General features: G+C 37.2%; 3 protein-coding genes and 1 long non-coding RNA gene across 4 annotated transcripts; all 4 read left to right on the top strand.

The window, feature by feature from the left end:
• Nucleotides 1–6,898: 6,898 nt before the first annotated feature.
• LOC132606634 (uncharacterized) lies at nucleotides 6,899–8,273 on the top strand. Its single transcript, XR_009570002.1, has 2 exons — nucleotides 6,899–7,477; nucleotides 7,688–8,273. It is a non-coding gene; the product is annotated as an uncharacterized LOC132606634 (long non-coding RNA).
• Nucleotides 8,274–8,438: 165 nt separating this feature from the next.
• On the top strand, nucleotides 8,439–11,561 carry LOC132608113 (L-ascorbate peroxidase 3-like). Its single transcript, XM_060322185.1, has 6 exons — nucleotides 8,439–8,452; nucleotides 9,159–9,283; nucleotides 10,180–10,232; nucleotides 10,499–10,568; nucleotides 11,333–11,391; nucleotides 11,484–11,561. Exons 1-6 carry the CDS (start codon nucleotides 8,439–8,441, stop codon nucleotides 11,559–11,561), a joined length of 399 nt encoding a protein of 132 aa, XP_060178168.1.
• A 3,074-nt stretch (nucleotides 11,562–14,635) lies between these two features.
• On the top strand, nucleotides 14,636–16,688 carry LOC132606631 (L-ascorbate peroxidase 3-like). The gene is made up of 5 exons (XM_060320211.1): nucleotides 14,636–15,020; nucleotides 15,206–15,291; nucleotides 15,468–15,532; nucleotides 15,692–15,794; nucleotides 16,225–16,688. Exons 1-5 carry the CDS (start codon nucleotides 15,014–15,016, stop codon nucleotides 16,234–16,236), a joined length of 273 nt encoding a protein of 90 aa, XP_060176194.1. The 5' UTR covers nucleotides 14,636–15,013; the 3' UTR covers nucleotides 16,237–16,688.
• A 2,253-nt stretch (nucleotides 16,689–18,941) lies between these two features.
• On the top strand, nucleotides 18,942–26,606 carry LOC132606630 (formin-like protein 13). Its single transcript, XM_060320210.1, has 2 exons — nucleotides 18,942–19,614; nucleotides 23,733–26,606. The coding sequence occupies exon 2, from the start codon at nucleotides 24,085–24,087 to the stop codon at nucleotides 25,672–25,674; it is 1,590 nt and encodes a 529-aa protein (XP_060176193.1). The 5' UTR covers nucleotides 18,942–19,614; nucleotides 23,733–24,084; the 3' UTR covers nucleotides 25,675–26,606.
• Nucleotides 26,607–26,893: the final 287 nt, after the last annotated feature.

The following is a 26,893-nucleotide window of genomic DNA, read 5'->3' as shown; positions in this document are numbered from 1 at the left end:
AATCGTTCAAGAATTATAAGCTGGCCAAACCCCCCATACAGGTTCTCAACATCTTTACAATTCCTAAGTCGCTCGTTCGTGTTTTAGGAGCGATCTCTTTATTATGACACCTTTATGTCCACCTTGCTTAACACAATACACTAATAGTCTTAGGCTAATTTAACAGGCACAATTCAATAATATAAGTCACAAGTATCGTGTCCAAATGTTCATCATTGCCTATGTATAGCATCTAAACCCCATATGATAAGTCTGAGTACTTTCGATCCAACCAATCACTACGTTTAGAGTCATTACAATACGATCATCACAACAGAATCATCACAATAGAATCATCGCATACATCTCGACCAAGTCATAATGCAATGCAATGCGATAATGGTATGAATGCGATGCCATGCCATGCAAATGAGGTGTACAAATGTACTCCAGACGGAAATATCGACGTCACGGTAGCACAACCCAGCGTGACTCGCGAAGTCTAAGTGCCACCGTCCCGGATCTTTGCCAAACAGGCAGACGGGACCCTGGCCAATTGCTCATAGGGGGAGTCTCACCGGCACCACCCTGGGAGACTCGCGGAGCCAATGCACTAACAACGATCCCGGGATAACATCGGAATTGGCCATGCAACAACGATGCCCGAATATAACCATCGGACATCGGCCTCCTCACAATCACTCAAAAGAGTCTGTCAAATATCAGTTCATAAATCAATGATTCCGGAATTGAACCTCGGACATCGGCCTCCTCACAATCACTCAAGTAAAAGAGTTTTTCAAGTATCAGTTTCGCTCAATCAACGATACTGGATCATCATCTGATATCGGCCATGCATGATAAATATGAGAGAATGCGTGCAATGCATATGTCAATCACCAACAGTCGAGTTCAATATCATAAATACCACAACGGTTATGTCAACAACGTATCACATCGCAATACTAACAGTGGGCATGCCAACATATATCAATAACGCAAGTACCAACAGGGGGTACGCCCACAATATATCCAAGTACAAATACCAACAACGGGTATGTCAATTCTATCTGAACCAGGACAACAAGCAGAATTTGATATCTACCAGCTACACATGGCATCAAGCCAACACAATTGAACAATCAAACACACATAACGGGGTGGCTAGCCCCAACACATATCAAGTCAATCATTTAACATACGGTATTACCATTTCCCTAATCAGCATATTTGCTTAAGATAAGAATCTCACCCTACACTCAAGTCACTCGTCACCATTTAACTAGGACATCATTCACTACCGTGATTCAATTTATATTCCCAACTAGCGTTTAGATTCACTACAATAATCTCATCAATAGGCATAATTAGATTCCGTCCACTACTCCCAAATCACACAAATCCATCGATAATCAACAATGCCACATCAATACCTAAGGAGTCTACATGACGCAAGCCCGAACAAACAAGTCACACACAACAACACCATCCTAATGTTACATCTCAAATCTCCAATTTCCTATACATGCATTCTCCGTTTCTTCTACACAACCAGTGGCGGAGCCAGGATTTCCGCCGATGGGGTTCAAAATATAAAAAAGTAAACATATGAAGAAGCCTAAGAAGGTTCAACATCTACTATATATACATAAAAAATAATTTTAACCTTGTAAAAATAGTTTTTTTTTTTAGCCGAGAGGGTTCGGATGAACACCCTCGGCATAGTGTGGCTCCGCCACTGTACACAACAATACGGAAAACTAACCGGAGTCTACCGAAAGAAAATCATAACCTACCTCATGGCCGAGCGGGTGCAACGAACATCCAATGAAGCCTCAATTAATCACCACCACGTAGTCCATATGAAAAGCTCGGAGACAACCATGAGACCCAAGAGTAGAATTAACCATTAGGGTCCTTTCAAAGGACTTCGAAATTGCTAAGGTAGATATGGAATTTTTATCCTACCTAAAAATTCACTATCACCACGCTAGTTGATCAATCAACCTTTATTTAGGATATTCATGACCATATTCAAGTTACTAGTTTGGTCAAATAGCCATTTTAGGCTTATTTCAAGAAACCCATTTCCAAGTTCTAAAATAGAGACCCATATGTATTTTAATGGGATTGGTGAAGGATTAGGTTGGGAATCATGTTAGGATGATGAGCATAGGAAAATATTCCAAGGACTTTATATCAAGAAGGATAAGGGTTCATCATTTTGGAACTTAAGAGATTTGAACTACCCATTTGTGATTCTAGACAAGGATCGTTAACGAGAATCAATGTTGGGAGAATGGATGGAAGAGGTTAGGGGGATAATCTTTCCCAAGAAAGTATCATTTTTTGCTCCAAAATTACTCCAAAGACGGCTGGACCCTCTAAGGTTTATGAAGCCAATTTCTGAAATGTCACTTAAATAGGTGGAACACTGCTCGTGACCGCTGGGGCGGTCTCGTCACCGCTTCGGCGGTACTGCTTTTGCGTCAAAGGTGACGCTGGGGCGGTCGAATGGGATTCTCTGCCCTGCCGTTTTTGCGGCAGACGAGCCGCTCCTACGGCACCGCTAGGGCGACGTGTATGCCGCTGAAGCGGTCAAAGATGGGCTCGAGGGCCCCGATCTAATTCTTTACGCTTAACTCATACGATTTCCCGATCAAGTTAACGGTTCCCAAGTTGCAAGGGAAGGCTCAAGCATGTCTTCGGGAGCCGGTGTCATGAATATTTCGAAATTCACCGAAACGACGGAACGGGTTGTTACATTTTTTTTCTTACGATTCTTTTAGCAAAATCTCCAAAAGTCTAATTTTTTTCTAAAGCTTCCCTAAGTTGACAATGCAAATCAAACTTCACAGTATCTACATTGCTTCGGGAAGTCGCGGTATCTCTATCAACCAGAGCCTTTTTATACTTCGCTGCCACCGTTTTATCCGCGGAAACTTCATCTTCCCACCAAAAATATGTGCACCCACCATCTGCCTAATAAAATAACAAATAATATTAGTTTTATAAGGTAGAAAATGTAGACAATGCGACAAAAACTCTATAAAAAGTTGCAAAATAAACTTACTTCGGACACTTTACAACTCCAAAAACGATGACCTGAATTTTCTGGAGTCCTTAAACTTTGAGCAGGTCGTATACACCGCAATAACATACGTCGGGTTCTGTAACATAAAACGATGATTCGGAGTTTTGAGACATGATTTATGAGGGGGTAAAGTATGGCAAAAGAGTGAAAATTGAGGAGAATGGAGAAGTGTTAGGAAAATGGAGGTTCTGTCCTAGTTTTATGGAGTTGTTTAACGCAGGAATTTCCTACGTTATTAAACCTTTGACGGCCTTCCTTAGCGCAGTAATTTACTGCGTTATTGGACTTAACTGCGTCGTTACGGTTAAGTCCTTTAACGCAGGAAAAGGGTACTTTGGAATCATTTTTTTTTCTTGGTGTATTTTGGTTCATTTCATCTTGTTTTGGATCATTTAGGTTCGAGACTCTATAAAAGAGAGCGTGAGAGAAATGATAAATTCTCACTTTCGTTCCACATTATTACTCTTGTTCATTGCTTCTGTCTACGTAAACCATTCAATTTCGCACCCATTTTTCCAATTTCAACCGTTTGTCAATCGTGGACGTTGAGTACGTGAAAGAAGTGGAGAAAGCTTGTGGAGATCTCCCAGCTCTTATCTCCAGCAAAAACTGTGGCCCTATTATGCTTCGACTAGCGTACACACACACTCTCCCTCTCTCACTCTTCCCTTCATTTTATTAGTAATAAAACTAGTAGTACTTCTTTTACGAGGAATTAAGTTTTTTCTACGTATTTAGTCCGGTGTACATTCGGATATTAAATGTTTAGAATAATAGTAATACATATCGAAAGACTAATGTTTGGAAAATCATATTGAAAACCCTGCCCCTATCATGCTTCGATTAGAGTAACATACACTCCCTCTCTTCCCTTCATTTTCTTAATATAACTACTGCTTTCATTCTCTTATATAAGAAGAACAGTAGAACTGCTTCACGCCTCTGTTTCATCGTCGTGCCTGCTTGCCATAGCAAGAGTCATCTTCTGGTATACCACGTGTTACCGCTTCTTGGGCTCTCAAAACTCCCACCGGTCACTAATTTTTTGGGTTTAACAGGTTCTTCTTCATATTCTAATCGTTTTGTTGCATGTCTTCACTCTTCTCCCTTCCTGCTTAGTTTAGGTGATCTATAGAGTTATTAGGTGGGGTCTCCTCCCGAATTTCTCCTTTGTTTATCCATGTTCTGATTATCAATGTTATTTATTAGATTTGAAATTGTGCTGAGTTTTAATTTGAAGAATGTTCTTTTCTGTGTTTTGAGTGTTCCATGGAAGAATTAGCTTACTTTTGCCTAAATTTTTTGGCTAATTGGTCATAAATCGCTACACCTCTGTTGTGCGTGTTCAGCTTCGTTGTTTTCATGGTTAAACTGTTTTAAGTCTTTCAAAGTGTAGTAAGAATGGATTTGTGCTCATTGACTGCTATCGAACTTGCGTTGGAGGTGGAATTTGACAAATTGCCCGAAAGAAGAAACTATTTAATTTTTTTTTTTTTTGGCTCTGTTAGGACCCTCTTAAATCCAGATTGTTTAACCAAAAATACCTTTGAATTAGATGTTTCAGAAGAGAATTCAATTCTAGTTTTCCATACTATTTACTTGTAGTTGCTCTTTGTTAAAAATTCAATTTCAATTTTCCGTACTATGTACATATAACTGCTCTTACGGTAAAAAAGGTTGTCATTCTATTGTTTGCCATTAATTAATATATTTTGTTCATCTGCTTTCACTATGGAATCAATTGTTCTTGCTGGTTATTGCTTAGTGGGGCTCTTTCTGTCAACTGCAGTTGAATTTTATAATGTTTACTATCGTAGAAAGCTGGTACCAACTTATATTTGGGAGTCACAAATTTGATATTGATGGATGCTGAACATCCAAACAAACGTCCTAGCTTTGATAAGAAAGGTCCTGATAGAAATGTTACACGTCGTGAGCTGTATAAACTTAATATGGCAATTGAAAAGAACGCACTATCGTTGCAGCAACAACTTAGCGACCAAGTGTTGGAAAGTCATCTTAAAATTACGACTCCTACTACCTCTACTGAGCTAACAACAACACCGCCATATTTGCCGTGTACTTTTAACACAGAGAATTACTGCTCTGCTCCCAAAACTAGTTAGCATACAACCTCTAAAATTTGTTCGCGCAACTACTTACCTTGTTTTGTGCAAGTAACTGTTTGTTTCTCCGCCTAAATATTTATTTGGAACTAATTATTGCCAACATTTTGTGGAACTTTTCCCCAATATATGTGCAGTAAAGTTACTGAGCTTACAGTGATTTCCTCATTTCCTGCTTCTGCCAAGGGAAATCCTTCTTCCTTCTATGAGAAAGGTAACTTACTGAAAGTTGTCCCAACTTTAGTCCAATCTAGAAGACTTACTAATATTCATTGAAAAATTCTTTGTACGCCAGGTTCAACATCAGGTGCTTGTAATGAAAACTACAATACAGCTATAACAGCCATTACTCAGCGTTCGCGTAAGTCTCATGTTTAATTAATACCGTTTACTTGTTCTCATTTCCTTCACTCCTTACACCTTTTAGCACATTCAGGTCACAACGGAAATAAAAGAGATGTCCTGAATATTAAACAATGATCAGACTACGTACCATTAAAAAAGGTTTCGAACTGCAAATTCTGTCATGCGAAAAGATTTCAATATGAATCTCCTGGATTTTGCTGTGGCACTGGTACAATTAAGCTAATTTCACATCGGATGCCAACTATGTTGCGTTATCTATATTTAGGAAATGATGAAAAGTCTGCATTTCCGAACATACATTAGAGTCTATGCATTTCCGAAGTGACTAAAACACTCCTAAACTTGGCGCGAATTGTAACTTCAGTCTCTGAATTATTGCCACACTTAAAAATACCCCTGATCTTTACTAAATGGATTTTAATTCACCCCCGCGTAGACATGACACGGTAAGTGGAATGCACTTGCCGTCCACTTGGCATTTTCATCCTATGTGTCCTCCACATAGATAAATTGTTTTTAATAAAATGTAAAAATGATTTTTTTTATAAAAAATCTGGAACAATGGAATATTTATTTTAAATCTAGAAAATTTGATTTAAAAAAAAAACTGAAAAACTAGAGTTTTAATTAAAATATCTATAAAAAATGGATTTAAAAAATAAATAAATGAAAACTTGATATTTTTTTAAAAGTGTCCTAAAAAATCTAGATTTTCATTATTCTTTTAAGACATTTCTTTAAAAAAGAACAGGAAAACAGTGGATTAAAATTGGAGTTTTATACAAATATGGAAAAACTATTTTTTTTTTAAAATGAGGAAAACCCTTTTTTTTTTTTAAATAATCCCGAAAAATTAGATTATTTTTTAAATCTAGAAAAAAATTATCAATTTTCCACTTTATTCTTAAAAAAATTAGTATTCCAGATTTTTAAAAAGTCCAGGTTTTTAATCAAAAATTCAATTTTCCAGATTCCTTTTAAAAAATGGGTTTATTTAGTTTTCCATATTTTTAAAAAGTCCAGGTTTTTAATCAAAAATTCAATTTTCCAGATTCTTTTCAGAAAAATGGGTTTATTTAGTTTTCCAGATTTTTAAATAGTCCAGGTTTTTAAATTTTAAAAAAAATCAATTTTCCAGTTTTTTTTTTTTTAAATAACGGGTTTCGCACATTTTTTTTTATAAAAAGATTCAGTTTTCAAGATTTAATAAGTTCCAGATTTTTTAATAAGAAATCCAATCCAGATTTATTTTTAAAAAATGGGTTTTCCACATTTAAAAAAAAAAGTTTTTTCTGATTTAAAAAAAAAACTTTTTAATGAATTTTTCAAAATTGATTTTTTTTTTATTAAAAAAAGCTGATGTGGAGTCTCCCACGCGCCTGAAAGTGTTTGTGCATACTTGTTGTGCCATGTGGCAACGCGGTGGTGAATTAAAATTCAGTTAGCCAAGATTAGGGGTGTTTTTAAGTGTGACAATAGTTCAGGGACTAAAATTGCAATTCGTGCTAAGTTTAGAGGTGTTTTAGTCAATTCAAGCTAATTTGTTTGCATTTACATCACGTGGAGTAAATTATGATACAGACTTAGCCCGATTCGTGGTATCTATATATATAAAAAAAGACTGGAAATATATATGAGTCTAAGAATGAAATAGAGCAAAAGAATTATTCTATTTGAGGTGATAGAAGACTTACAAGTCTGCTCCGTGGATGGTTTCATCATAAACAATATTATATGTTGAATGGTCATCACAGTTGGCCGGCGCAGATGGACGAATGAGTACTTTAACGGAACTCGAAGTCTTTGCTCTTGATTTGGAGCTCTGACATTCTCTGTCAACTTCATCGTAGCTCTGTCAGAAGTCCTGCAGCCTCTTCTCGAGCTCTCAGATTTCTCCCTGAATATATGAAAGGTATATTGCATCACATATGATGATGTTAAGAACACACTAATTTGTGATCTATCCTACTGTTTCTCAATAATGAAATTTTTATTCCGCTTATTATGTCTACATATACTGGTATCTATGTGCCCATGGCTTAGATAATCACAATGTCAAGTTTCAATCTAAAGTGTATTTTCCTTCACCTCTTATTAATTTAATTTAATGAACTGATGATAGATGCTTCAATATGGCACATGCCTGGTGCATACATAACCATCTAAAGCCTTATATACAACAACATCTCACTTGAACTCAGCATACTTTCACTGACAAGATTGGTGAGATTGAGAGGGCCACAAAGGAGGAGTTTGCGAGGTTGAAAAGGAGATGCTCTTGTTTGCAGTAAACTTCAACATCTGCCATTGCTGCTAGGGCATGCCACGTGTTGCATAATATATAGGAGATGAGCAATGAGGAAATGCATTCAGAGTCTTTTGAGCGCATTGATGATGAGATAGTTCCCCAGATTCAATTGAGATACACCAACGCTAAACTCGCAAGAGATGTCATTGCTTATAATCTTCTGACAGGAGTAAGCTCTGATGTGTTCTTAATTCATGTATCTATTTGAAGTTATTCCATGTTGCGTGTGTTTTCCTCACAGTTTCTACTCATGGCAATCTTAGTCATATGCATAGTCTAATCATTCCCTTTGTCCAAAGTCCAAACTGACGAAAATTGCTTTTACCACCATAGCATACACCATAATTACAGACAGACATTGTAAATCACAACCAACAACTGCTCAATTTTTGCAGTACAATGATGTGTTATTCTATGGGTTTAAGATCCTCATGGCAGAAATAAAACATTCAGGGCAATGGTTCATTTAAACACGTAGTTTTCGACTTCGACTTCTTTTGAAGTATGAATTATGAATTATGAATTGTTAGTGAGGACAAACTTTAATTTAAAATTTAGGACAACGATGTCAAATATCAGGTGGGTTAATTGGTTGTTGATAATAATTATAGCAACTTAAAATAAACTTCTTAGCGAGCCCGGGCTTATCCCCACTCGTCCAAAGAATACGAGGAATTAAAGTTTTCTCAACTTATTTAGTTTCCGGTGCACATTCGGATATTAAGTTTTTAGAATAAAAATACTTATGGAAAAGGCAAAATTAAGCTCTGTCTACTGGGAGAAAATATTTCCGCCACGTAGTTTGTTACGCGGTTTAACCCATATTTGTGTAGAAACACCTTTTATACACTATTGTACAAGATTGATACTTTATGTATAATGCTTTCCCCTCAGGCATACGGTTGTATAATATTTTATAATGTTGCATAATATTGTATATTGGGCTACGTGGCGTATTGTTTTATGTTGAGCTGTATATTTTTGAAAATTTCCCCGACGAAAAACTACTTATTGTATTTAGAAAACAACAACAACACCATACCCGTGTAATCCCACAAGTAAGGTTTGGGGAGGGAAGGATGTACCCAAACCTTACCTCTAACTTTGTGGGGTAGAGAGGCTGTTTCCGAATACTTATTGTATTTAGAAAATGTTTTGAAAATCATAGTAAGAAAGAGAGTTTGGCTCTTCAGATAGTAATAGTGCAAAAAACAAAAATTGGGACAAGGTGTATTTCACAAGAAGGATAATCATTAGAGGCTTATTGGATTATGTTTTTTTGTAGATGGCATGATGCAAGAACATATGATTGTAAGTCCAAAACTGGAGGACCTAATGGTTCTATCCGTAATGAGGAACAGTTCACTCATAGTGCTAACAATGGCTTGAATATCGCTCTTGAATTTTGCGGTAATTTTACTGCTTCATGCTTCAAAAAGAATTGACTGACTGGCTTCGTTTTTTATTTTTAAATTTACCTTAAAAGAAGGTACAGTTTGATAACCACCATGTACAATCTGATTGTGTTAGCTGGTCGAAAGAACCTTTTGCAATTCCAGCAATGACAAAATATTCCAGGTTTGAGCCTTGGTTGGCAGAGTTATCCGGTATCTGAACTGGTGGGAGCTAAGACGTACCCTGTGTAATGGTCAGGCCCGGTATAAGCTGGCTCAGGCAACATCGTTATATATAAAAAAGGAAGAAGAAAATTCTGGGAATTGTCAATTAGACTAGCTTATTTAAATTCAACATTCAGCACTTAGCGAAGCTGTCCCTTGGATCATATTGTTGGATGGTTCAGAATGTCTGATGCATCAGTTGCCTCCGAAGTTGAAAATTGCAAATGAACTTGCAATGGTCATGATGCCCCCCAAAGGAAAATGACACAATGTATTGTTGGGTAGGTAGGGGAGGGGTACATATGAGAGGTTAAAAAGGCATGCGATAATTACTTCAGTTTTATAGTTATGAACTAAAAGGACGAAGAGGTTCGAACTGGAAGGTTTTTGAGACCCCTAATTCAGATTGAACTTGGGTGGAAATAAGGAAGTAAAACTTTTTGACTTATCTGGTATGGTATACCAAACAACCTGAAGGGAATGTTAAATACTTGTCATTCGAGAAGCAGGACAATTGACTCCTGCTCCCTTTCCTTGAAGTGAACGTTCTATTATGTGTTTTTTCACAAACATGAACAAAACAAAGAGTTTCTGTCCATCGGAAATCAGCTTTTGAGCTAAATTCTTTCTAATCATATAGTATGACATAATAACGCATCTTTAAACCTGCTCTGTTTCTAATTGCAGAAGAAGTGAAGGCTGAACATCCAAAGATTACATATGCAGATCTATACCAGGAAGTCACTTTTTTCTTTGGTTCTTAAAGATGCTGGAGTGATTTCTTGTGGTATTCATATGGTTTTAAAAAGGGTGGTTATCAACTTAATTATCACTCGTTTTCAACAATTCGTGCTTTTTTCATGATAGTGAAGGCAATCCTTTAAAATTTGATTGTTTAGATTGTTCAAATTCTTCCGCTCAAGTTTTCGAACACTTAGAAAAAGTCTATTTCCAGATAAATCTATTGTTTTTTTGGCTGATGAAATGCAGCTTAAATTAAACACAGGAAATTAAAGGAGTTCAGTACACAAAGGAACTGATCGTAAGACTCAGTTCCCAAATAGTCTTTGTGGAAGGTAAACAAAGCATAAGCGGGGGGAGAGTTCCAAAATACTATATCAGTTCTAACTAAACCATGCGATTCCCAAGTCTTCCCGTAGTTTGCTGGAGTGTCAGCCGCCATATTAGCTTCGCGGTAAATGTGGTGCAACAGTGGACAATCCATTGCCTCAAGTAGGAACTTGCAATCATACTCGTGTGAATAAAATGCATTTTGTGAGTGTGAAGAGAGTAGATCTTTCAATAACTGAGAATCCGTCTCTACTATCAATGGATACAGATTCTTAGTAAAAGCCAGCAGATAATTTATTTCATCCTACAAAACTAGTTATTGTTGGCAAAGGTGCAAGTTAGATTGTAATCCTGCATGGTGAGAAGATGTAAAGGACTTGGCTCACCCATAGAATAGATAAAGGAAATGCCAAGCAGCTTGTCTAACTCGTATATCCTTCCTTTCTTTTGGCCGTACTGTGAATGTAGTTTTCGGAATAAATTCCTGGAACATGGAAATGATTTATTGCTGAGATGCCTCAAGTCAAATTCATAGGGATTGATGAATATGCACCTTTCATAGTCTTGCAAGCTGGGTGATTCTGTTTTGTTAGACACATTGTAATAGTGCTGATAATTTCCAGAAAATTGATACCTGAATTTTCCCTGAATAGCTGACATGTTATACCTTGCATCAAGTTACATTTCAGGAAATTGTCATTATCTTCTAATAAGGGTGCTGATGGACGTAGTTGAGCTTATTTATTGCCATAAATCTTATCGCTTGCAGGTGTTGTAGCAGTTGAGGTCACTGGTGGTCCAACCATCGACTTTGTCCCTGGTAGGAGGGTGGGCACAAACTTTTGCATTTGGTATTTGATGACAGTGAATAATAAATCATTCAAATGTCAATGCCTTTGTACCACTGTTGTTTTTATTAGGATTCAAAGATTTCTCCAAGGGAAGGACGTCTTCCAGCTGCTAAACAAGGTTTTCCTGGACTACCAATTCCTTTTTAAATATGTTGTAACCAACAATCTTTTTTTTCTTGACAATTCTCTTTACTTCTCAAGCTTCTGTCGCAGTTAAGTTATTGTTATTCAGCTCTTTGGGCAGGGCAGGCTATGAAGCTGCACATTTATGATCTTTAGGTTCCTGGGGGGAATTTTAAATACCTTATATCCAAATAGACAGTATCTTAGATGTTATTCTAGTATTTTCTATAGATAGGATGAAACTGCATGGAATAATATACCTAGCAAATATGTTTCATGAAAGAATAGGAGTGTGATGGGGACTGTTGGATCTTTTTCTTATAATGGGCATATTATTCTTTCCTCGTCTTGTTAATTTGGTATAACTGTTCTAAAAGTTGAAAAGTTTACTTCTTCCCTGGAATATGATCGTCAGGATACACTTGGTTGACATGCCTGGCCTTGCAAAACTTTCTTTTTACGTCCTAACTAACATATCAAATATCTTTCTCGCATGCACTTCCGCCTTCATACCAACCATACTCAAACAAAGCAGTGGTTTTTTCTTCAAGCAAGCCTGCAGTAACCAAAAATGGAAAAACCAGAGAACACCCCTTTCAGAAAAGGCAAAAATGTAACTTAGAAGGGAAAAAGGGGACAAAAGGAAATTGGAACAGGAAAGAGAATGTTTATTTAGCAGAAATACCATCAAATGTAACAAACAAGAGAAAGGAAATTATATGGGAGGAGATTGGTTATCCGGATGAGATGCCATCAAGGGTGATCAGTGCCTTTCCACACCCCCTTTCTTATTCTGAAAGCTAGCCTTCTACGGCCATTTTCTTTTGGTTTAGTTCTTCTAGCTCCTATCCCCGCAGCCCCTGATGGGCAATGCTCTTGGTAAGTCACTTCGTCTTTCACGATCGATGGTAAATCCTCTTGCTTAGCCTATGTCAACTGCTGTGAAAATGGTCTTTCTCACTATTGCTTTTTTGTCCACTTTAATCATTGTTCACTGGCAACTCACCAGAATCCATTTGGATCTTCTGCGCATTAAGTTTGAGAATGTTTTAAGAATAGTTGCTAATGGTACAAGAATTGCTTGCTTTTGACAAGTAGTACTATTCATTTCATTTCTTTTCAAATTATTCGGACTTACTGTCTTCTTAATATTAGTGCCAATTTCGTTGTTACTTTTCTCCTTGTTGTTTCTTACTTGAAACCACAAAAGAAGAGAAGGTTTCCTGGTCTTTACTGCATTTAAGTAAGGTTTACAGCTATTTTTGGTATGTTAGGGGATATCATTATTGCCGAACACAATGCCTACATTGCATTTGCAGGTAAAAGAGTAATTGAACAAACATTGAATAAAACAGTACCCGAAGGTTCACAAGTAGCTGAATGAGGAAGAAGGAACTTCACATGGTGTTCATCGACCTTGAAAAGGCCTACGACAAAGTCCCCAGAGAGGTTCTATGGAGGTGCTTGGAAGATAGAGGTGTACACTAGGGCGATCAAGGACATATACGAAGAATCCAAGACCCGGGTATGGACAGTTGGAGGTGACTCGGAGCACTTCCCGGTCATGATGGGATTGTACCAGGGATCAGCTCTTAGTCCGTTTTTGTTTGCCTTAGTGATGGATATTTTGACGCAGCATATCCAAAGAGAGGTACCATGGTGCATGTTGTTTGCGGATGACATAGTGCTGATTGACGAGACCAGCAGGGGGATTAACGCTAAGCTGGAGATTTGGAGATAGACCCTGAATTCTAAAGGGTTTGAGTAGTACAAGACAGGATACTTGGAGTGTAGGTTCAGTGGCGCAACGCGGGAGGGTGACGTTGAAGTAAGGCTTGATACACGTGTCATCCAAAAGAAAGAAAGTTTTGAGTATCTGGGGTCCATCGTCCAAAGTAATGGTGAGATTGACGATGATGTCACACATCATATCGGTGCGGGGTGGATGAAGTGGAGGCTCGCATCCAGAGTCTTGTGATGGAGGCTGACGTTGAAGTAAGGCTTGATACACATCTCATCCAAAAGAAAGAAAGTTTTAAGTATCTGGGGTCCATTATCCAAAGTAATGGTAAGATTGACGATGATGTCACACATCGTATTGGTGCGGGGTGGATGAAGTGGAGGCTCGCATCCAGAGTCTTGTGTGATAAAAAAGGTGCCACCAAAACTCAAAGGCAAGTTCTACAGAGTAGCGGTTAGACCAACGATGTTGTATGGGGCGGAGTGTTGGCCAGTCAAGAATTCTCACGTTCAGAAGATGAAAGTTGCGGAAATGAGAATGTTGCGGTGGATGTGTGGACATACTAGGAGAGATAGGATTAAAAATAAAGATACACGGGATAAGGTGGAAGTGGCCTCGATGGAGGACAAGATACGGGAAACGAGGCTGAGATGGTTCTGACATGTGAAGAGGACATGTGCAGATGCCCTGGTGCGGAGGTGTGAGAGGTTAGCTATGGATGGATTCAGGAGTGGTAGAGGTAGACCAAAGAAGTATTGAGGAGAGGTGATTAGACAGGACATGGCACAGTTGTAAGAGGTTGTGGAGGATACAGATTAGGTTAGTGGGGTAGTGGCGCGTTGTTTCGCATATTCTTCTTTACTATTAGTCATAGTATTTTTTTTTCCTGTAGTTTCTTGTCCTTTGATTTATGTTATTATTTACTCTCTTTGTGCTTTGCTTAGCATACTGTTGTCTTGCTGTCACTATTTCATTTTCCTATTTGACTTGCTTTGTTATTGCTATATTCTGTATCTGAGGGTCTATCGGAAACAACCTCTCAACCCCAAATAGAGGTAAGGTCTGCATATACTCGACCCTCCCTAGACCCCACTTGTGATATTACATTAGGTATGTTGTTGTTGTTGGCTAATTATTGAGTGCTATTGCCATATAACATTGGGTATTCGGGTATTTCTCCTTTGCCCCTCATTTCAGGGGAACTGGCCGAGGCGTTTCCATCAGTGATCAGCGTGATCCTTTTCTGACTTTGGGGTGGGGTGGAAGGGGGGGGGGGTGGGTTGGTCCTAATATTACCGCTAGTGTCTTCTGGACATGATTACAAACATGAGCCAGATATAATCAAATCTACGGGACATGAAACAAAAAGGATATATGTATTTGTTTGTCTTAATTACAAAAATATTTAACGTTAATCTATTATACAAAAGATTTGATACTCTCCTTATCAAGAAAATAATCTATTATACAAAAGAGACATAGAACATAGTCCATTAGTACTTGCAATATCACAAGCCACAATTCAGATAATTCAACATCAAAGTAAAGATTTAGAAAGCATCTAAAAAGTACCACCAACAGGTTCTCTTGTTTGCAAAATTTTCTGGGCACGTTTGACTTCCAAAGGTCAAACTGTCAAACGTCCCCTTGGTCAACCATCTTCGTGAGTTAAATGCAATTTGCGCAATAGAGGCAATTACTAACAGTGTATAAGAAGTAATATCTTTTTGGAGTTATGACAAGTATGTTATTACAGTTTGTAGATTAATTTGCTCTTCAATTTGCGTTTATAATTGTTGAATTTGATAGGTAGTTCTTTCGTGCTCATTCGTACCTGTGTTCTCACAAGATTCAGATTCTCAGATCTTTCAATTGTTTGTAAAATAACATATAAACCTAAATTGAGCTTCTCTGTTTCGTTTGTAAGTGATGGTAGGTGTACCACATGAAGTATTCTATCGGATGGGTTTGTCTGACAAAGATATAGTGGCAGTATCGGGGGGTCATAATCTGGTAAGTTTTTCTTTTTTTTTTCTTTTTTGTACTTTTGTATTGTTAGGCTGATTGTTTTTCACCATTTATGCTCTCCTCCTCTTGGTGCACTAACATATTTGTCCTTAATGTAAGTCGAGGAATGCACCAAAGTACATAAGTACATATGAATCGGTTCATTGGGTATTTGTCTGCAGGAAAGGGCACATCCAGAGAGATCAGGCTTTGATGGTCCATGGACAAAGGAGCCTCTGAAATTTGAGTACAATTCTTACTTTTTGTAAGACTCACTGGCTCATGGCCTTGTGAGCTCATTTTTGGATTTTTTGACCTTTAATTTCAAATGGGCAAAAGCCATCCCTCTCCCCCTTTTTCTTATTCATATTTGTTGTTACTGAGTAGAATTGATCTTTTCAACCAGGGAGCTACTAAACAGGGAAAATGAGGGCCTGCTGAAACTTCCCACTGACACAGCTTTACTGGAAGATCCTGTGTTCAGACATTATGTTGAGCTGTATGCTAAGGTAACTGAGTCATTTCAACTGTTTGACCAAAGTTTGTGGTTTAAATTATTCAACTTTGCAAACTTTTACCAAATACTATGAATTTACTATCACTTTTACCTTCTAATTAAAAAAAATGAAGGGGAAACTTCAATAATGTACAATCCAGCATAAAAAATTACATCCACGTAGCCATATTTTTAAATTATATCCGCATAGCCACTTTTTTACGGTATATAACATTATACAGAAATATACAACTTTATACATCTATTGTAGACAATGTATCGATCTTGTATAAAAGTGTATAATAATGTAAAAGAGGTGTTTATACACACTTTTACGCTGGTATACAATATTATACAAACTTATACCAGAGGTGTTTATACACACTTTTACATTGTATAAAATTGTAAAATAATGGAGATCCGGTGGAGATTTGGTGGTACAGGGGATAGGATGAAGGAGACGACCTCTTCAGTGGAGATCTGATGGTACAAGGGAGAGGATGAAGGAGACGACCTCGCTGGTGGAGATTCGGTGGCACAGCGGAGAGGATGAAGGAGACGAGTTCTCCGCGACCTCTCCACCGGCTACAGTGGGTAAAAAAAAAATAGTGGCTAAACCGGGTAATTATTTTACCCTAATTGGTATAGAGTGTAAAAATCCCAAAAATTAATTTACGTATCACTTGATGTTTGGTAAAATGAAAGATCACAGATTTTTATGTCTTAGCATCTACTTGCGATTTGTATAAGTGTAGAGAAAGCACCTTTGGCATAGATCAGACAACATTGAAAATTGGCAGAGATTGGGGAGTTTATTCGAGTTTTAAGGGTCAATAGCACCCTGTAGTAAATTTTAATTTTGGTTCTTGTGATATCTGACTGAGAATAAAACCTTCAATTATTTGAGATGTGCACCTTTGATCTCTTTGCTTGTGAATATTCACAAATTTCTATGATTATTAACCGTTCCATCATTTAATTACGTGTTATGTTAAGCTTGTGCCGTTACTCAAATATTTGAGTGTAATATACTGCTAAAAGTAATCCATATATAACATATTTCCTATATAAAGGGACCAAAAATGCATAGTTTAATTAATTGAAGATTAAATAATTAATTGAAGATTAAGTGTGCCGCGCTTTATATCACAAGGACAAAATTAGAATTTATCAATAACTAGGGATGAAAAGTGCTATTATGCTAAGTTTTAATTGCTATTTTCTCCCCCTCTTAATTGTGAAAGCTGAAGGAAGCAAGTACTTTTCATGTGTTCACGAGTCCGGAACTTTTTTAACCCAAAAAATAACTTTTGGAACCAAACTAGCCCTTTAAAAAAAAAAAAAAAAAAAAAGAACCAAACTAGGCTTCACGCACAGAATCTGTGCGTGAAAGGGCCAAAGTGTACATTTACAGTTTGGTCCTTTCACGCACAGATTCTGTGCGTCAAAAACCTTTTTGCCCCGACCCCAACCTTTATTCTTTGGAAACCAAACTCAAAATTAAGCTTTTTCTGTACTTTGACCGAAGATTAGTCACGTTATTTTATACAGAACTTAATATTTTTTTAGTGTAAAATAATGTCGGCTCATTACATCAAGTATACATATATGTTTGGATCGTCGTTTTAGGGGTTGTAAAGTGTCTCGAAGTAAGTTTGGAAACTTGTTATCTTTAAGTTTTTTTTCGTACTTTGACCGAAGATTAGTCACGTTTCAAAACGTCGGAATATAAATATTTTATATAGAACTTAATATTTTTTTGAGCGTACAATAATATCGGCTCATTACATCAAGTATACATATATATTTGGATCATCGTTTTAGGGGTTGTAAAGTGTTCCGAAGTAAATTTGAAAACTTGTTATATTTAGGTTTAAGTGTCATATATTATAGGGTTTTGATTAATCTCTTTTGATTTACTCCCAAAGTTATGAAAGTACTTTTCTGGTTCAAGAAAGATAGAAAAGAAAAAATTACTCTGCTTTGTATTAGGTTATTTTTTTCTTTTATGTCTTTTTTATTTTGTTATTGTATTGTGTAATCCGCACCTTTTGAATGTGCAAAAATAAATATAATATTTAAAAATAATTCATCCAATACGAGAAGTTCATAATAATTGAAAAACATTTCATTCCATTAGCAACGAAATACATCATTAAATTATAATAGACTTAAAAAAAATAATCAAGTTCTAGACACTCTTCTACTTCCAGATGTGCTGCCACCACCGGAGTTTTGCCCACATGAACGCTTATCATGCCCAAATTGCTTACATATCGAGCACTTGCGAGAGTAAGTCTTTTCGCTAACATCCATTTGATTGGGATAACGGTTTAGCTTGTTTTTTTCCCAATTTACGGATATGCTTCTTGTTCGCAACCATAGAAAATGGCGCGGCTGGCCAATAAGCTTGATTACCAAGGGGATGGAAGTGGCTGAAATATGCTTTAAGGTAATTTACGACCTTATATTCCCCGCCACATAATCAGTTACATTTCTGGCATTCTCTTAAAGCACTTGAATGCATAAGAACAAGGCATGTGGTACGTTTTCCACTTACCACGAGTGCATGATGTTGTACGCTCAGTAACAATATGTTTGTTTCCTACTTTACCGTCGTAATAACCCGTTCTAACTTCATACACTCGTTGAACGACGTCATACTCGGTCATTTGGTGACCCTCTGCTTTTCTTCTATGGTGTTCCATCTTTTTGTAGGGCTTTGGCATCCATGTTCCGTCCTCGGCTAATATGGCTCTGGCCTGCTGTTGACACCCAATTTTGTCCCTCCTTTATTTCAATTTATTTACTCGGGCTTCTAAATTTATTGACGAGCTGAACACTTTATTTTCACTATTACTAATTTTCACTACTTTACTATCAACATCACGAGCATTACTTTATCACCAATTTTTAAATATTCGTCATCATTTTATTTTTTTCGGGTTTAGAATCGTTAAATTAATTACAAGACAACACTTTGTTAAATCCTTATTTTCTACATATTAATTATTAATTGTCTTCACATAGTATATATTGTACTAGTTATTAAATTAGAAACCCAAGAATAATTAAATAGAGGAGGAAGAATCAACAATTTTCATCTCATAAGCAATTGCTCGAAAGTATATCAACATTGGACTCATTTTGAAGCTCGTATTTTAAAACGACGTGTTATAATTTTTATTTTATCAAAATATTATTTTACAAAGGACAAATTCCTGATAATGTTATTTACCCAAAAAAAGAAAAAGAAAAAAAAAAGAAGGAAAGTAAAGAGAGAGATAAGAGGAATTGGTGCGGTGAACTTGGAATAAGAAGGAATGAAAAAGAAAGAGGAATAATTAAACATCTTTGCACTTCTTTTTCTTTTTCCTTCTTTTGCGCTCATCTCTCCCTTTCCCCTCTTCTTCTTTCTTCCGCCTCCTTCATCGTCTTCTTCTTTTTCTCTTCTTCTTCTTCTGCCTCCTTCATCATCCCTCCACTCACTTCTGTTCCCCACCACGTCTGTCTCTCCACTTCCCCTTGTCCCCCACGTTTATTCCTCGCTTCGTCTCTCTCATACGCTCCTCCTTTTACTTTAATACAAATGAAACCTTATAAATAAAACGGGAGTTAATCCAGAAGGGGGGAGGATTTTCAGTTTTTGGGGAGGGAACTGAGCATCGTTTTAGAAAAAGAGGGATTTTTGTTGAGCAAGAAACCTAAGAAACTTGGACAAAAGATCTGGAATCTACAAATTTTCCTTACAAAAACACAATTACTTTAATCGGGTTCGTTCGAGTTCGAGTAGAGATCCGAGATTCATACCCCGTTCACTGCACCTACAAAAGGTCAGTAAACCTTTCCCTTTTCTTTAATTTTTAGTATTCTGCGTATTGAGTTTTAATTTATGATCATGTGTTAGTTAACAGCTGGGTTGGCAGTGATTTAGTTTAGTCGAACTTAGTATTAGTTAATATAGCGTATTCTCAATGATTGCGGCACTCGGGTATGTTAGTATAGCCAAAGATGTTTGCTGGTAATAGTAATGTTCAAGCATGTCTTATTTGTGTAAGTGTTGATTTTCTATTTGAGAGTATGGGAGATATACCCAAAATATACTAGATGTATACAGTTCCTGCATGCGTTTGAGCTATAAGAATTTGTACATTGGAGTATATATCGTGTATATCAGTTATATGGACTCTGAATTATTAGCTTGTGCGTCATAATGATATTAAGTTGGATCTGAACTTTAATTGTTTGCTTCATTGGATTGCTCGTTATTGGTTTCTATATTCTGAATATCATGGGTATCATTCGAGTTTTGTCTTGTTTATTAGGAATCTGAAATTAATTGAGCATGGTTGAGTTCCTTTACGAATTTAGATAGTCAATTTCCTACCGACTTTAAATTTGTGTGCAGAGTATGACATTTTGCCCAGTTCTGTTTTATTCATGTATTTTGTCGCTAAATGGGTTTGTGCCTGATCTGAAATGTCGTTAGTGTATTCGGTTTTGTGTTAATTGCTCTTCCTGTTCAGTTAGGTTTATATGTTAATTTCTAGTTCAGGCATGTTTATGCTCGTTCTAATTCCTGTTTAATTGTATCGATATGTCGGTTGTTAGTTTAGTTCAGGTTTGGTTTAAGTTCAGCATGCTTCCGCCGTTAGTAGATTATTGGTCCTCATTATGTTTTCTGAATGATATCAGTATAGACATGAGTTTTAAACATACATTATTGTCCTAGTGTGTATTCTAAGCAATTCGGATCATAGGAATTTGTTATAAATAATTAGTTAAGCTTCAGCTCTTGTCTGGAAGTTTAGAGAAGATACAATGACACATGGTTGCTTAGACTCAATCTAGGTAGCATGACATTTAATCTCTTAACCTTGCTGATCATTACTGTCAAATGGCTTTGTTATGTTTGCTTGATCTTGTCCCTTTGGTGATTGACTGTTGACTGAACATGCATATGCTTGCCATTCATGAAATACCCTTAAAGAATAAATTACACTCGTCTATGCTTTTCACTCGGGATTAACTTACTTCAGAACCATCATGTGACTTAAGTTGTTCTCTTCCTTCATTGTGTTTTCTTAAGTCTTATTGGCCTTACCATTTATTTACTTGAATAAGTAACATTGATCCCACTTGCCTATTCTGCTGAGTTTTAACTGGACCATTTGCATTCATGCTTGCTGATTTTGCTATGACCATTATACTTGAATGTTTTCCTCTGCCTTTGTCTCTTAAGTATTCGAGCCTACAGTGCCAAAAGGAAAATTATTCATTGAAGCCAAAGTTTTCTTTTCTTTTAAATCTCTTATTTCCTGTTTCTCTTTGAGCCTTATTAGATATGTGGAGGATCATATTCTAATGATTTCATCTCGTCTACTTATTTTCCACATCCAGATCTGCTCCTTGTCCTAGTTAAAGACACACAATGTATGTTTTAATCGTGTTGTAGTATGAGTTGTTGGATGTAGATTTTAATGCATATAGGAAGCATGACAACTTTTGGTATTCCTTTGAATTTATGTGATAAAGGGTGAGCCATTAGCTTAATCTCAACTCAGCATTTTGGTTCTTTCCTATGATCCTAAATAACTTAGCAAGCTGCACATTTGAAATTAACACCAACTGTTTCCTTTATGTTGCTATGTTATATTCCTTTTGGGTTTGTGTTTGTTCTTTGTCTGTTTGCTGAATTAAATGTCACTTCTTAGAGACAAAATTGGACTTGAATAACTACCTCTCCTCACTGCAGTCATCGGTCGTGTTTAGTAGGAAATTGAATTAGATTGTTTTCGTCTCTATACACTTAGTCACATATACATCTGCAATGTCTTCTTTGGACTTACATGTTGATATGAATTAAATGATAATGTCGCTGCACTTTGTTCACTCGCCTTTCTTTTATAAGTATTATATCATTGTATTGATCTTTTTTCTTTTCATTTTTTATGCATGACTATCGCCCGCGAGTCCAAGCGATTCCTCATCTTCCCCGCATTTCGACGTTGGGCCAAAATCCCAACACAACTCTACTCGAGTCGGCTTAATATGGTAGTAGTCCAGCCTGCAGCACAAACAGAAAACATAAATTCTGGGCTAAAACCCAATAGGCCCGACCACTGTAGCAGCAGTCCAAGAAAAAATGGGCCTAACCCATTCACTCTTCACTTCCTTCATCATTTTTATAGTCGTGTATTTTATTTGCCTTGTATGACTAACATTTTATTTTGTCTCACTAGATTAAATGAACCATAGTAAAGTTAGTAGGACTTAGTTTAGTAATGGGTAGCTAGTTTCACAAATTACATTCACTTCCATTTTCTAAATTATTTATAGTATTTATAATATTTTGAGTAATTACTTTTCAAATAGTATGCCTACATATTTTGGGTTAAGGGTATCATTTTTCATTCTTACCATCTTAGGAATCTTAGAACGTCACTAACACATAATATGAATTCGATTATATTTACAAACGTTTTCAAGATTTACCCAATTATACATATTTTAGTTAAAATTAGCTAAATAAAGAATGATAGAAATAGAAAGAACTCATGACTCTTTTCATCATATTTAAGAACATAAGTCTAGGCATTTCCATTCCACCATATTCATATGAATATCATTTTTACTTAAAAGATCACATTCGTCGCGTTTATCTCTTTAAAGACTATTATTCATAAGCAAATCATCTTACTCTTTTATAAATCTTATTTTGAACAACATTACCATTTCTATTTAAAGCCTCAACAATATCTTTAAATATCATTCAACATTTTCCTCTTTTATGCAAAATTATTATGTCTTCCACAAGTATCATTCTAAACAATACTATTTTACTTTCGTTTAAAATCTTAACAACGTTTATAAGTCGTATTTCAAAACAACATTAGAAATACCCCTTTTTTTATATACAATTTTTTTTTTTTTTTTACAAGTTCTATTTTAAATAGCATTCTTACATATCTATCTATAACTTTAGCCATACTTAAGAAACTACTTTCCTTTTTCTATAATACTATATCTACATTTAGCCTAATTAATTTTAAGTCCGGTCGGTTAACCATTGTTAATGGGTCTTAAAGGGTGCCTAATACCTTCCCTTTAGACTAATTGAACCCTTACCTAGAATCTTAAGTTTCGCAGACCTTAAACAGAGTTAACTTTAAACATAACTTTAATAAACTTTAGTTGTCCTAATTCACCATAAATAATTAGGTGGCGACTCCTTAAAATAAATAAAAACAGGAATCTCCAATACGTCATACTTCTAACTTAACTCTCCGGGGTTAAAAATGGGGTGTGACAGATTGGCGACTCTGCTGGGGAACTAAACTTAGGTTCTAACCATAACGGACTTATATTTAATTAGGATTTGTGTGCTAACTTTATTTGCTTTAATTATTTTCACATGTTACAACTGTTTATCTGCTATTAATTGTTTGTTTGATATAAACCGTTAAATGTTACTGCTTTGATAAATTGTCATTCCGTTCATATTTCTTCCACTTCTGGAAAACTCACACTATCACACGTACACGCGAGGTGTGTTTTGCGCACCCGCAAATTTCTTTCGTAGAATCCAAATGTTAGGAGAGTTGGCGTATGCGCGGGGTGCTCGAATAACGGGGACCGCGTAGCCTTCTCACTCGAGTTGTCCGCTCGGGAACCTTGCGTCTAGTAAACCCACTCCTAGTCAACCTAAGATAGAGCTAAACCAACACCCTTTATTAAGAGCATACATTTCATGACCTAGGAGGTTTAATACCCTTGGTGTATTAAGCCCATTAGATGACTTTACCTAAACGTCCAAGCGGGTTCACAACCCCAAGCGACAATGATCATACTTTATATGCATATTTGAAGGATAAATGTACCTATATATTGACTATTTGCTCTAATTAATTAAACTTTAGGAGGGAGGGAATGACTAACGTTTCTATGACAGGTATGGATTTGCATTGGAGTACAATGAATGACGAAAACATCACAAATGGAGTTAGAAGTTAGACATAGGAAACTGTATTTACTTAGATTAGGAAACACTCCATGTTGTATTCATTTGATATGTAATAAATATCCACAACTTTTGTACTTTTTTTTTGGGAAATAGAATTTGTTTAATTAATCAAAGTAACGGGATGACGTATTATGGCACACTTTACCCTTCAAACAAACGTTAGGCCTACCTCTGGCACAAAGAGGTCACATGCATATTAGGACGCGTTATTGTTTGATATACTTGTTTGACTCTACTTGATAAATTATTTGCTACATGCCTTACTTGACTTTACGTGATCATGACTTTACCTAGATATGTTCATGAGACTAACATCATTCATACTGTATGTTTCTTTTATCTTATTCCCAAGAAGAGAGTTGATTTGTGTTCACACTCGATGGCCGACCATCCTTACATCACGAGGTCAAAGACGTCATCGCTACCTGAACGTAGTTGGGTTGTCCAAGGAAATGAAATTACTATGTCTGATCCGGCCGCATCTATTCCAATTGGTGTAGAAAACATCGTGACCTCTAGCGATCCGCCCGAGACTTCCGAACACGGAACTGCTATTCAACGGGATGAACATATCGCCCGCCTAACTCAAGAAATTGAGAATCTACGTGGAGAATTAAATCGGGTTAGGGACTTGACCAATTTATCCATCACACTCCAAAATTCACCTCCTGAACCTAGAAATACTGCGCCAGAACCACCTCGTTTCCCATCACTCGAATCCCCAGTTCCTGAGCATTTCCCTCCCCAAAACAATACACCTACCAACAACAACTTACCTCCGATCACCCCCGCAAATCCACCAAATCCAACATCCGTCTATACTCCCCCACAAAGTCAACCAACCACCTACACTAACTATACTTCTCCACAAAGTCAACCACCCACCTACACTAACTATACTCCTCCACAAAATCAACCACCCACCTACACTACTTATGCTACTCCTAATCCACAACCCGTCAACCCAGCAAGTCAATCGCTAGTTCACACTCCCTATGTTCCTTTGCCCACCAACACTAATCCACCACCTACAATTACTCCTCTAAACCCACCAAATCAACCACCTACAAACACCACTTATAACACACCACCTCCGGTCCAAAACACCCCCATCGCCCAAACTTATCCAACCCAGCATATGCACGGGGCACACTTTGTCACCCCAAATGCACAATATGTTCCTCCGGTATATGCCACAGAAACACAAGCCTTTACCAACCCAGTAACGGTCAGGTTCCAACCCGAGGTGGATCAATACGAAGAAATAGAAAAGGATGCAAAGGCAGGGGCAGATAACATATTGCTAAAAGAGATCCACAGTCTCAAAGAAGCAATGAGAAACCTTCAAGTTGCTAGGGGAACTAAGAGTGTGGAATACGAAGATCTTTGTGTTCAACCTGACGTCGATTTACCCGTAGGCTACAAACCGCCGAAATTTGACACATTCAATGGAACAGGCGACCCTCATACACACTTAAGGGCTTATTGTGACAAATTGGTTGGAGTGGGCAGAGACCAGAACATAAGGATGAAGCTCTTCATAAGAAGCTTATCTGGCGAAGCACTTACTTGGTATACACAACAGGACGTCCGTAAATGGCGTGGTTGGAGTGACATGGCGCAAGACTTTATGGACAGATTCAGTTTCAATATCGATATCACGCCGGATAGAGTCTACATGACTAAGTTGACTAAGAAAGTAGCTGAGACATTCCGCGAGTACGCGTTACGTTGGAGATCAGAAGCAGCCAGGGTTCAACCTCCGATGAATGATAGAGAAATGACTGCTACCTTCATTGAATGCCAGACTGGCATATTTTACGAGAAAATGATAGGTATGATGGGACAAAAATTCACAGAAGTTGTCTGAATGGGAGAAGCCTTAGAAGAAGGAATCAAATCGGGGAAAATTCAGGATCTTATTGCTTTACAAGCAATAAACAAAGCTATTTAGTCTGGTTCTATCAACGGGGTTAAAAAGAAAAAAGAAGATGTCGCTACAGTCATGAACGCCTGAGGGCATGAGCCGAGCCAAGCCATTCCATACTTTGACCACCCACAACAACCTTTCTACCCTTACCACTATCCTGAACCCTACCAAGCTCCACTACCTCCTTACCCTGTCTACAACACCCAAGCTAACTACTACCAACCCCGAGCACCCCCACATCAAAACCCACGTCCGTATAAACCCAACCAAGCTCCAGCTTACCAAAATCGACCACATACTATACCTAGAGCCCGTCCAAACCCTGACACCAAAAACACCCGTAATTACACTCAGATCACTGAACCCTTGGCTCAATTGTTCGAAAGAATGAAAGCAGCAGACATAATACAACCGATTGAAGGAAAAATTCCCGAACCTATCCCAAAATGGTTTGATGGTTCCAAACGCTGTGCATACCACTCTGGAGTTGTTGGGCACGCCACTGAAGATTGCTATGGTCTTAAAAACAAAATCGAAGCCCTGATTAAGGAAGGAGTAATCCAGCTCGCTGAAGCTAAGCCCAATGTGGTCAACAATCCTTTTCCTGCTCACGGAGATGCCAAGATTTGAAGGAGTCCAGTGCGGAAAAGGTCATATCATCAACTTTTTCCGTTCCCGTGAACAATCCAAAGACAAACACACATGAAGATTACTGCTACAACGACTTACAACATCGAGACACCTATCACACGAAGTGCCGAACCAGGGAAGACTCTGAAGAATTGGACTTGTACTCCGTCCTCGATCCGTCGGGAGCCTTGGTAGCATGAACATGTAGTGAACTTGTTTTCTTTTATTGACGCTTGAACCGTACCCAAAATTTTGTTTGTTTTGCTTCATCTTGTGGAAGCTTGAATTGCAAAACTGTGAATGCATTTCTAATTTTCCTTAATCATCTATTTTATACTTTATTTATCAAAACTGTCAATTCTACGATTGTGACATGAAATGTACGAACAAACAACATACGTCCCGAGAGAATAACAAAGAAACTAGGGGACAAGACAAGATTCCCTTCAAAAGAATTGAAATAGCCGATAGGTGATAACATAAACCTCAAAGAGAGCAATTCAAGAAGAAATCACAGGACGACAGTAGG

The sequence above is a fragment of the Lycium barbarum genome, chromosome 8 (genome assembly GCF_019175385.1).
Source record: "Lycium barbarum isolate Lr01 chromosome 8, ASM1917538v2, whole genome shotgun sequence".
In the NCBI taxonomy this organism is placed as follows: Eukaryota; Viridiplantae; Streptophyta; class Magnoliopsida; order Solanales; family Solanaceae; genus Lycium; species Lycium barbarum.
Note: the sequence above shows the minus strand (reverse complement) of the source record. Positions and strands in the feature narration are given on the sequence as shown.